This window comes from Drosophila kikkawai, chromosome 3L (genome assembly GCF_030179895.1).
Source record: "Drosophila kikkawai strain 14028-0561.14 chromosome 3L, DkikHiC1v2, whole genome shotgun sequence".
Lineage (NCBI taxonomy): Eukaryota > Metazoa > Arthropoda > Insecta > Diptera > Drosophilidae > Drosophila > Drosophila kikkawai.
In genome coordinates this window covers 34309015-34321773 of record NC_091730.1, presented here as the reverse complement: position 1 = coordinate 34321773, position 12759 = coordinate 34309015, and the positions used below count along the sequence as shown (strand labels likewise).

Sequence of the window (12759 nt, the reverse complement as noted above, 5' to 3'; positions counted from 1 at the left end):
AATTTTTTAAAAATATTTTTTATTTAATTTTTTATCTTTATTTTAATGTATTTTCTTAAATAAAAATAATTTGAAAACTGGAAAAAAAAATTTTTTTTTGTTCTATGTTTAACCGCCACAGAACCGTGAGCGCTACAGTTAGTATTTTTTTGTTGGTTTGTATGAAATTGTGTCCGTATTTTGGTATATTTTACCCTGAGTTGTTTCAGTGTTTTGCTTCGCAATGCCAGAGTCGCAGCTGGACGCAGACTTTCTAAACGGATTCTGATTCAGGAAAGATACACGCAGTGCGTAGTCATAGTGTAGTCGCCGGCTCTGGGCAGCTTCAGAAGTTATAGACTACTTTAGCCAGAAAAAGGTGAAAAAAATGGACACCTGGCAGGTAGCGATTTACCTGTACAAGCCCACACAAAACTACCCTTTCTTTTAATTTGAATAAGAGGTAATGAATATACCTGTCATTTGAAAAAAAAATCAAGACCATTGGTTATGTAGTTTTTGTATAATATTACCTGAAAGTCGACTAATTTACCTATTTTTTGTTGTATGACGCATAAACGGAAAACAATTTCGACTTTGAATACTCATATCTTCCTCAAAAAAAATCTGAAAATTTTTTTGGTTACAGATTCGGAATCCTTGGGAAATTCTCTGTCGATTTCTTATGGTTTAAATCGATTTGGAGATTATGACTTTTTCGATTTTTGCAACAGCTTTCGTTCGAGAGGCGCTACTGTGCGACGTTGAAACACGCCCCTTAAGGCGGCTGCGCGACGACTGCGGGACTCCCAAAAAACTCAAACTGGAGCGGCGCTCGGTTGAGCTTTTGCTGCCTAACTTCGGCGATTTCTCTGCGTACTTCGGGGTCTCTCTCATTTGCCAATATCCACTCAATTAATGCGATCTATATTTTTTTTCCAATAAGTTTCGAATTAAGCCGCTAGGCCTTAGAGCTACGCTGAACTTACACAAGTTTGCTTTTCCAGTCTCTGGCTACGGGCTGCTTGAGTTTGCACTGGTAAAAAAACTCAGACTTGGGACTATTCCTTCCCAGCACAACTTTCCCCTTTGACGAAGCGATTGGAAAAGAAAGATATAGACGCCCAAAAAGTGGCGGTAACCCCTTGCCGAACCTGGGAGATAGAGCCAGGGAAAGTTTACAGAAGGGTCTGTTACTCTCCTTGCTGCTTTCCTTTTTCCCCAATCCTGTTCGCAGAGCGACTCCTAGATGGCGCTAACGTTACTCTACATATGCCACACTACAAATGCACCCTCCTAAGATCAGACTTGGGGATTCAAATCCCGAAGGATGATCACCCTCAAGCTTGTAGTTCCTTGAGCCTACTGTTTCAGATCTTTGGCGTGAAAACGACCTACCAATTTTCCTTGTAAATCTTCCAACTCATAGCAAGAATTCCCTAATTTCTTTCGGACTCTGGCTTTGACATACGTTGGTCCCAATTTCGAGCTATATCCTGTTGAAAAACTACTCTGTCTGAAATTTTTTCGGTATTCTTCTTGCCCTTCGCTGTATGCAACCTCTCTGGTCCTCAAATTGTATTGGCGCTCATTTTTGGCATTTTGCTTGCTCAGGACTTCTTGAGCCTTCTTTCAGACCACCTCCAGAGAATCTTCTCGTGTCAGCATCGTGGATCTGTCCTCCAGACATCCCAACGATCTTAACAATTTGTAGGAAGATCCGGATGAGAGAAAGTGTTGCCCAAATACCATGTAGTACGGTGTTGTCCCTATAGCTGAATGAACTGCCGAACGAAGAGCACAACATATGCTACTGAGCTGCTCATCCCAATCTTTCTGGTCACCTCTTACATACGATCGAATGGCGGCGATGACTGATCGGTTCACCCTTTCAGAAGCATTCGCCTGCGGTGAGTAGGCCGCTGTAAGGGTGTGCGATATCTGGTATTTCCTTAGAAACTTCTGAAAAGCTTCTGCCTTGAACTGTGATCCGTTATCCGATACTATTGTCTCTGGGAATCCGAACGTGTGCAATAATTCTTGTTGCATATATTTTATCACCACATCTGCTGAGAGCTTCTTAACTGCTTTTAGAAATACAAATTTGGATCATTTCCAACACAATGAAAATTCCCACATTGCCAGAGCGAGATCTGGGATATGGGCCTAGGAAGTCCACATATAACCGCTGAAAGAACGGCTGTGATTCTGGTGCCACGCCAATTGGCGGTCGCTGTGTTCTGTTTGGATACTTGCTGGTTTTACAAGTTTCACAGGATTGAATGTATGGCTTAACGTCATTAACTAGACCAGGCCAAATGTAATATCTGCGAATTCTCTCCAAAGTTTTGTGTACACCTCCGTGTGAAGCAAGTGGATCATCGTGGGACTTCCTCAAAACCTCAGCTACTAATTCATCGGGAATCCAAAGCTTCCAGTAGCATGCTCTGATCTATATAGCAGTCCATCTACTACCTTCAAGTCTGGCAAATTAGCCTGGTTTGCTTCTACCCTTTTCGCTCTCTTCACATATTCTTCAGATCTGAAATGTGGCGACTGAAGATCAACTAAACAACCCATGGCTCGAATCAATAGATGCTAACTCGGCCTCGTTTACCCTTGACAAAGCATCTGGTACAACGTTCAGTCTACCACTTCGACGCTCTATCTTAAAATTGAAGCCTTGGAGCTTGAGTGCCCACCGAGCTAAACGAGAATGTAAATCGGTCTGGGACATGAGCCATTTAAGTGACGCATGGTCGGTTATGACAGTAAATTCATGTCCTTCGATATAGGGCCTGAACCGTTTTATGCATACTATAGCGGCTAAACATTCTTGCTCCGTAACTGAATAGTTACGTTGTGCCTTGTTTAATTTTTTTGACACGAATGCAATCGAATATTCGTCACCTTCCTCAGTTTTTTGTACCAAGACTCCCCCTACTCCCGTTTTACTAGCGTCGCATTGCACGAAAAAGGGCTTGTTGAAATCTGCGCTGCGTAAGACAGGAGCAGAACATATCATAGTTTTTAGCTGGTTAAATGCCGTTTCGCCTTCTGGAGTCATCTGAAATTTTTTCTTAGGTTTAAGCAAGTCAGTTAGTGGGGCTGCTACTGAGGCAAAATTGCTGATAAATTTGCGATACCAGCCTACCATTCCCAAGAAACTGCGGAGAGATTTTAAACTCTTTGGAAGCGGAAATTCCGACATTGCCGATATTTTATCTGGATCAGTCCGTATAACCCCTTCCCCAACTATGTGGCCTAAATACTTCACTGATCGCATACAAAAATGGCTTTTTTCAACGTTAAGAGTTAAGCCAGCGATCTTTACTTGTTCAGCTACTAAGCCTAACACCTTTAGGTGGGTTTCAAAGCTATCCGACACCACCAACAGATCGTCCAAGTAAACAAAAACCTCGTTACGCAGATTGGCTGGTATGACCTTGTCCATTAGGCGCGTCATGGTTTGTGAGGCGTTTGTGAGGCGTTTGAGCCCGAATGGCATCACTTTGTACTGATAAAGCGGCTTCCCCGGAATGGTAAAAGCCGTTTTATCGCGCGATTTTGGATCTAACGGGATCTGCCAATAGGCATCTTTCAGATCCAAACACGAGATGAATAATGCCTTCGGGAGTCTTGACAAGATACCATCGATCTGCGGTAAAGGATACGCATCCTTTTTCGTCACAGCATTTACTTTTCGACTGTCTAAACACAAACGGACCTTCCCTAGCTTCTGAACAAGAACGACTGGTGACGACCAAGCACTCTGAGACTCCTCTATTTCTCCCATTTCCAGCATGCTATCAACTTCGGCATATAGCAACTTTTCCACCGCGGGAGATACCGGAAAATGACGCTGTTTAACCGGTTTCGCATCACCGACATCAATTTCGTGGGAAATTAATGTAGTTTTTCCCAGACCGGATACGGCGAATTAGGGAAATTTGGCCACCACCTCACTGAGGCTACTTCGTTGGTCATCGGACAGCATATGATTACCTGATACTATTTCAGAGACTTGCATAGACGGTGGTAACAAATCAAATGTTTTCCAAAAATGTATCCCTAAGTACAGATCCTGGCTCAAGGACGGCACAATGTGAAACTCGAGCTGACTTTCCTGACTATTTAAGCTAAAATTGTTACTAACTAGCTTAGGCCAAGAATTCAAATATTCTTTTTCTTCAATGGACTCAGACTCACAAGAAATAGGAATCTCTATTGGGGACTCGATTCTTCGTTGGTTGCCTTGCTTGGTTGAATACAGGTCGATTGGCGATAGCTGCCTGTGTTCGTCCTTGCGTTTTTTTGGCACCGAACACAAGTATGTTTATAAGTATTCATAAGGCCGCATCCGAAACAGAAAACTTTTTTCTTAGACTTGCAGTCTTGATATCGGTGGCCCTCTTTATGGCAGTTCCAGCAGATAAGCGCCACTGCCCCGACTTCCCAATTGCCATCGACATCAGAAAATTCCTCGGCATCTTCCCACTGGACCTCCTCGACCAATTCAGAGACCTGCTTCTTAAATGGAACAACCTTTTGGTATCCCTGAGCCTTCCGAACCTCATTCAAAAAGTCTTCCCTACGACGACAAATTTCTCGCAATTTTTCCACCGTTCGTACCTGCAGATTTAAAATCTCATGCCTTATTTCCGGTCTTAAATTTCGCTTTAAAATTTCAACGACTTCCATTTCCGATAAAGGCACATCCAAACTGTCCATCATCTCCACAACAGCATCATAAAACGAATCAAATCCTTCTTTTTCTCGCTGTTTCCTATCTCGAATGGCCTCCCTTATGTCAATGTCAGTCCGAGTATCACGAAATTGTTTCCCTAAAGCACTACAAAGGAAATCCCACTGAAGATCCCTTGTTCGCTTGTGGCATCTCCAATAAAATTCCCTAGCCTTCCCTTCAAATAACAGGCTCGCATTGCTACTAAGGATCGAGTAGTTTCCCTCCAGAGTCTGTTCTGTGAGGGCCTGCACCCGATAAATAAAGTAATCAACGCTAATACCATCCGAACTACCGCTGAAACGCAATTTCCAACTATTTAAAATGTGGCCTACTTTATCGGGCCTCTGGCTTAGATCGGATATGGAGCTTCTAGGAGTTTCTCGTCCTGAACCTGCTCGAACACCAGTATTCTCTACAGGTATTTGTCGTTCCCTATATACCACTTCTCCTTGCTCGAAGTTATTCACACCTATTGGCTGCAGACGTGCCGCAAGATTATTGTATATTAACTGAGCCATTTTATCGGACAACTGGGTTAGTAACTCATTTTGCATCCCTTGTATAGCGCTTTTCACAGTACTCTTAATTAACTCAGCTTGAGACGCCCCTAACTCTACTGAACTTCGAGTTGCAATTGGCGTGGTGCCACTTGCGGTCAGTACCTGGCTCTTCTGCTGTCTGGTATTCTGAGATGGAGTTGCTGGCTTCTCAAAGCATACAGTTTGGCAAGTAGGACATGTAGTATGGGTCTTGGAATACGCTGCGATACAGGATTGATGAAACTCATGCATGCATTTTGTTTTATAAGTTTTGGCGGAATCTAAATAGCACTCGCACAGCGGACACTGGCGAGCTTCGGTACTTTCGCCATCAGCCATACTGAATATAAATAAATCCTAGGCTAACAACTAACAAAAATAAATATAAATGCTCTAATGTTAAGAATTAATTCAAAGTTAGAAAATAATTAGCCACAGCGAATAAAATTGCTTAAATCGAGTGAGAAATTCCAACAGTTTGCTCGAACCAAAATCTCTTATCTCCTTTTATATTGCGAGGTCAATGACCTCCTATAAGAAATCAGCTGTCCAGTTCTCTGTGCAAAATCAATCCACGTTCGAATTAAAGCGAACCTAAATCGAACCAAACTGCTCGACTACACTGACAAAAATCACAATCGAACGACCGTTGAAGTATAAACATAAAAAAATATAAAAATTTTAATAAATAAAGTCGAATAATAATAATACAATCAACAAATGATATAAAAATTCAAATAACACAGGTACACAGCCAAAAATTTCCACGAACCATTTCAAGTTTTCCATGATATTTGGGTGCTCCTGAGTAAAAGTCCCATACAAAATTATTTTCCATCACCTACAGGTTTCGCGGTATACCTAAGAATACAAAAAACCTATGTTTGCCGACATTTTGAATAACGTGGCCTATATAATTGGACTTACCTTTATTATTTTTGGTAGGACCTACTCTCAATACATCACGGCACTACTAAAAAATAGTCCCAATCGTGGACCATTGTCCATGTCTTTGGAATTCGACGCCAAAGTTGAAACTCCCAAAATTTTCAACATTTCTGTTATGAAAAAACAATTCTGAGAATTAAATCTTCCATGGGACTAATTTTAAATTTTCATTGAATCTATTGTTCATTGTATTCTTTAATTTCGGTTTAAAGCGTTTTCATGAGGACATTTTATTGGATTTATTAAACGAATAAAACCGCTTTTTTGGTTTGATTATCTACTACTATTTTCTGTCAAAATTCAAATAAGTCAAGGCAACCTATAAAATAGTAGTAGATTTGTTTCTTTTTATATATAATATACATTTTTTCTTTATGACTAAACTTAAATATGTAAGGATTATCGCTGGGTACTAAGCTGTCTTAAAAATGTTATGTTCGGAAGACCTTTTTATTTAATATACAACTAAATGTATATTATATATAAAAAGAAACAAATCTACTACTATTTTATAGGTTGCCTTGACTTATTTGAAATTTGACAGCAAATAGTAGTAGATAATAAAACCAAAAAATCGGTTTTATTCGTTTAATAAATCCAATAAAATGTCCTCATGAAAACGCTTTAAACCGAAATTAAAGAATACAATGAGCAATAGATTCAATGAAAATTTAAAATTAGTCCCATGGAAGATTTAATTCTCAGAATTGTTTTTTCATAACAGAAATGTTGAAAATTTTGGGAGTTTCAACTTTGGCGTCGAATTCCAAAGACATGGACAATGGTCCACGATTGGGACTATTTTTTAGTAGTGCCGTGATGTATTGAGAGTAGGTCCTACCAAAAATAATAAAGGTAAGTCCAATTATATAGGCCACGTTATTCAAAATGTCGGCAAACATAGGTTTTTTGTATTCTTAGGTATACCGCGAAACCTGTAGGTGATGGAAAATAATTTTGTATGGGACTTTTACTCAGGAGCACCCAAATATCATGGAAAACTTGAAATGGTTCGTGGAAATTTCACAAAGTTTAATTTTGTGTTCCTGTGTAATTAAAATCAAATAAATTCGTAAACAAACGAAGCAACAGAAATGAATATCATAAAATAATTTGACGTCGAACATAAATATTCTCCCTCTGACAAACCTACCAAAGATAAGACATGTGCATAGAAAAACAATATTGCAATTGCATGTGCATTGCGCTTATCGCATTCCCAAAATTCCAACAACAACAATAAGCACCACTTGCAGACGGCGGCTAGACGATCGTTCCACTGCCTATGATCCGAGCCGGCTGCTTCGCACTTTACAATTGTGGAGTATGTTAGCTATGCCATTCATCGTGGTCAGCGAGTTCTTATGTAAACAAAACCCACGGCATATCCAATGCGAATTATGGCCAGCTTTAATGTCTGATTATGAATTATTTACTATTTGAATGTTTGTTCATTAACCGTGGCCAGGCAGTGAAATTAAAAAAAACTCAATACCTGCAATTCCTATGCGTTTAATGACCAACCCTATGGACTTGAAAATGTAAGGGTATACTTTATGGGCCTCTTCCTAAAATTTTCGGTCAAACGTGGACGAATGGCTCATGTCTCTTGACTCTGCCTCTTCGTTTCCGACGCGTTTGAGTCCAATTCTAAGCGAGGTTCGAAGCTGAATCGAGTGGAAATATAAAAGGTCTCCAACTTAAGCTGACGAGAATTATTTGCTCGATTTTTGCTCGAAGTTAAATCCAATATTTCTAACCTGGCTAAAACATAAAATTGTATTCCGTGAGCAACGTAAAAAAACGTGGCCATTAAGTTGTGCGCCATAAATATAATAATGATAATTCTAATATAATTATAAATGTAAAAAATGTATTAATGTTAATTATTCAGGCTAAGGTGTTACTCGAAAAAAGCGCTCACGCGAAATGTTCTCCGGCTGTGCTCGTCGACTAATGGTGTAGGTCTTTGCTACTTCTCTCGTATCGCCTATTTGCATTATTTATTTCAAAAGGAAATCGCGTGAAAGGACAAGCTAAAACAAAGGGACGAAATACTACATATTTTAACCAGAATTTACGGAAATCAAACGGAAACTAATTTAGGGGTCTATTGCACTTCTTCTTGTCTTGACACACCAGAAAATCTCAGATGTTGGTAGAGATCCATATTGCCCTCCCTTCCTTTGACCGCTTTATTACCACAAAGATATATAAATATTTAAGCGGTCCCATTGGTGTGCAGGGGTGTCAGGGGTTCATATCATGTCGAGTCAAATAAAATCGGTGGAATTAAAACATTATAATTTTATTTAAAACCTAACAGAAAAATACGGGTGACTCATTGGACAATTTCGGAATAAATATAAACAAATTAAAACCTAGCATAGAAACTTATAAAAGCATACAAATATAAAAATATAAATTATGTAAAGTAGAATGGTCATAAGTGGTGCGATAATGTAGTTAAAATAGATAATAAATATTTATGCGGCCAAATGCGAAAAGTTTAATAAAATCAATTGAACAAATTAACTAGTCTAGAATTACTACTCATTTTTCTCTTTAAATTTCCTTCACATTTTTTTCTATATTGGCAAAGGCGAATCAGACTGTTTTTGGCAAGATTTAAGTAAAATTTGAGGAAAGCAAAAACACGCAAATTGGTTATTACATATTTTTTTTTCACTTCTAACCTTTGGACTCTCATTCTTTTTTTTTTTTATTTCTTTTTTGGCTGAATTAAAATATTTTGAACTGGTCGTTTCGGTGCCATTTCTTTGGCAATTTTTATACCCTTGCAGGGTATTATAATTTCAGTCAGAAGTTTGCAACGCAGTGAAGGAAACGTTTCCGACCCTATAAAGCAGCGATGGGCACGAGATCTAACGGTTTGAGCAGCAGCTCGCTGAAAAAAAAAAACAACAACAACCCCCAGCGTTGCGAACCGTCGCACCCACGCGACACACAGAATGTGCGAGCCGAGAAAATACACTGACAAAAACTTTTTGAGTAGATCAATATCTTCAGCCATTTTTACGTGCATTTATGTCCGCCTAAGAAAAACGACAGCAAAAGAAATCCAAACTTTTTTCTTTAGTGCAGAAGTCAACGCTAGCCGCACAGTTCCCTTTAAAATTGTTCTTGTTTTTGGGACGATGTGCGAGGTCGGGTCGCTTGTGTTTTGTTGTTGCAAACTCGGGATCGCGGCGATCGGCTCGCTACCTGCGCCAAAGGTCAGTGTGGTTGTTTTTGTAAATCTTCACGGTTCGCTGGTCGCGAGCACTGCACTTGTGCGTCTGCAATTGTGCGACATGCTGGCGCCTCCGAAAAAAGATAACGGTTAGAGCAGTGTGAGCAAATTGAGCCACGGCGTGCCCATCGCTGCTATAAAGTATATATATTCTTGATCAGCATCAACAGCCGAGTCGATCTAGCCATGTCCGTCTGTCCATCTGTCCGTCTGTCTGTTTCTACGCAAACTAGTCCCTCAGTTTTAAAGCTATCTGAATGAAATTTTGCATATAGCCTTGTATATACTCTCACTGCTATATATGTCGGAACGGGCCTGATCGGACGACTGTATCATAGAGCTCCCATACAAATGTTCGATATATTTTTAGAAAAAAAATTATAACTTTGCTGTTTTTCAACATTTTTGAACCATTTTTTAGATATGGCCATTTTATATTATTTCAGAATTTTGGTAAAAATTTTATGAAAATCGGACGACTATATCTTATAGCTGCCATAGGAACGATCAGGAAATGGGAAAAAAAATTATAACTTCGTTGTTTTTCAACGTATTTTCATCTACTCTGAGATATAAGCTTTTTTTATTATTTCAGAATTTTGGAAAAATTTTATGAAAATCGGACGACTATATCTTATAGCTGCTATAGGAACGATAGAGAAAGTAATAGAAAAAATTATAACTTCGTTGTTTTTCAATGTATTTTCATCTTCTTTGAGACATGAGCTTTTGGTATTATTTTAGAATTTTGGTAACAATATTATGGAAATCGGACAACTATATCATATAGCTGCCATAGAAGCGATCCGTAGATGTAGAGAAAATGTAAGGCTGGGAATGTAAAACTGTAACTGTCAAACTGTAAACATAATAAATATAGAAAAAATGTTATAAAACTCTGTTTAGTGTCTGTTTTCGGCATTATAATTTATAATATAACTATCAAAACCAATCTGCAAGGGTATACAAACTTCGGCGTGCCGAAGTTAGCTTCCTTTCTTGTTTTTTTTTTTTTCTTTCAAAAATCACTTGCTCACCAAAATGTAGTGGAGGTCCTCCTCGAAGAAAGCGCTTTCCTGAGAAAAACCTGGAAATCAGAAAATAATTTTTTTTTTTGGACAAGACAAACGACACAAAAAAACTCGAGTCACAGGGCAGAAATCACTCAATTAAAATCGATCCACATATATTAAAATCACTCAATTTTTGCCTTTGCCTATTTGTCATCACTTTCGCTCACAAATTAAAATTTTTCTCTCATCCGCATGGCCATTAGGTAATCACACACAAAGAATAACAACAAAAACCCATTGAATTAAAATTACTTAAATAAAATTTTTAATTATTTAATGGCTGCTTCAATTCTCTCTTCGCTGATTTTCTTTGAAAATTTAGGTTTAGATTAAAACATCTTCGCCATATAATTTGATTTTTATTTGTCCTTTTTTTTCTCTTTGATGAGCGCTTCTCTGGGCGCATTTTCTAGACAAAGGCACACTTTTCAATCCCTTTTCACTCCTTTAAATAAAAAATAAGGATTTCACTGCCCTGCCGAGATTTATACGTTTTTTTTTTCTCTCCCCCGACGACGTTGAAACACGCCCCTTAAGGCGGCTGCGCGACGACTGCGGGACTCCCAAAAAACTCAAACTGGAGCGGCGCTCGGTTGAGCTTTTGCTGCCTAACTTCGGCGATTTCTCTGCGTACTTCGGGGTCTCTCTCATTTGCCAATATCCACTCAATTAATGCGATCTATATTTTTTTTTCCAATAAGTTTCGAATTAAGCCGCTAGGCCTTAGAGCTACGCTGAACTTACACAAGTTTGCTTTTCCAGTCTCTGGCTACGGGCTGCTTGAGTTTGCACTGGTAAAAAAACTCAGACTTGGGACTATTCCTTCCCAGCACAACTTTCCCCTTTGACGAAGCTATTGGAAAAGAAAGATGTAGACGCCCAAAAAGTGGCGGTAACCCCTAGCCGAACCTGGGAGATAGAGCCAGGGAAAGTTTACAGAAGGGTCTGTTACTCTCCTTGCTGCTTTCCTTTTTCCCCAATCCCGTTCGCAGAGCGACTCCTAGATGGCTAACGTTACTCTACATATGCCACACTACAAGCGCTACAGGATGCATGGGCGAACGCGAATTCTTTCATAGCCAATGTCTATTGATTCTGAGAGATTCAGTGAGGCAAAGGTAATAACAATGAGTCCGGTTTCTTTCATAGTTATGTCTTGTCGTTTTAGGATTTTGCGTACTTCGGTGACATTCTGTGGTTTTAATTCGCTATGTATTTCTGATTCATCTATGTTGCGTAATTCGATGCAGTTTTATGTTCTGTAACTTTGAGTTCTATGTCTGTCATATTTTTAAGTTTAAGTAGTTTTTGTGCTTGTACATTGTTTTTTGTTTTAATGAGTAGGTAACCTGCGCGGACGTTTTTACACGACTCAACTGGTCCTCCACATGCATAATCAATTGTTTTTTTAAATTAGGAAAGGTGATATGTTTTCAAAAGATTTGTTGTCGGTTCTATTTATTACGATGAATTTCGGTTCTCCTAGCTGTTTGTTGTAAATTGATGTTGTTGAGGTTTTATGTATGTCTGGTGGTTTATCCATTGTTGTTGTTATTTTTGGGCTTGCGCCCGGCACTCTGAATTTTTGTTCTATGTGTAAATTGTTTTTGTTTTCGAATTTTGTTCTGTGTACTTATTTGTTTTTTTACTGATTAAGTTGGTGGGCGCTTTGCACTGAGGTAAGTCAGAGGTAACACGTCTTATCTTCAAGAGAGTTGAAGTGGTACTGTCAGTTGATTAATTATTTAAGGGGTTATATACAGTTGTGATGATAAAAAAATCGACTTTTTTTTATTGCATATTCTTTAAGTATATACTGTTGAGAATACTCTCACAAAAATTCATAACGATCGGAGCTTTAGAACCGAAGTTGTAGCTATTTATAGCGCACGACCTGCACGTCGGCCGGAACAAACTTGAAACTTTAAACGCGATTATCTCAGAATCGTTTTTTTTCGAAGTTACCTTTGCGGTGGACACGATTACTAAAAAACTATTAATACGATCAACACCAAATTTTGACCACTTATTTATTATAACAAGAGCTACTCCTCTAACGAAGAATTTTTAATTTTATTTGAAAACTTTTTTTTTAGAGCATAAAAATCGAAAATCTTATACCTTGAAAAAGTAAATTTTTTGTTAAAACCGTCGCCATTTTTTTTTAATCAAAATTTTTACAAATCCATAGTCTAGGGGACTAGGCAATACAATATACTA

The 12759-nt window shown here is 38.7% G+C and overlaps 1 protein-coding gene across 1 annotated transcript; it reads right to left on the bottom strand.

Moving 5' to 3' along the window:
- Positions 1–1611: 1611 nt before the first annotated feature.
- LOC138928461 (uncharacterized) lies at positions 1612–3784 on the bottom strand. Its single transcript, XM_070285538.1, has 3 exons — positions 3314–3784; positions 2117–2234; positions 1612–2063 (listed from the first exon to the last, which is right to left on the bottom strand). The coding sequence occupies exons 1-3, from the start codon at positions 3782–3784 to the stop codon at positions 1612–1614; spliced, it is 1041 nt and encodes a 346-aa protein (XP_070141639.1).
- Positions 3785–12759: the final 8975 nt, after the last annotated feature.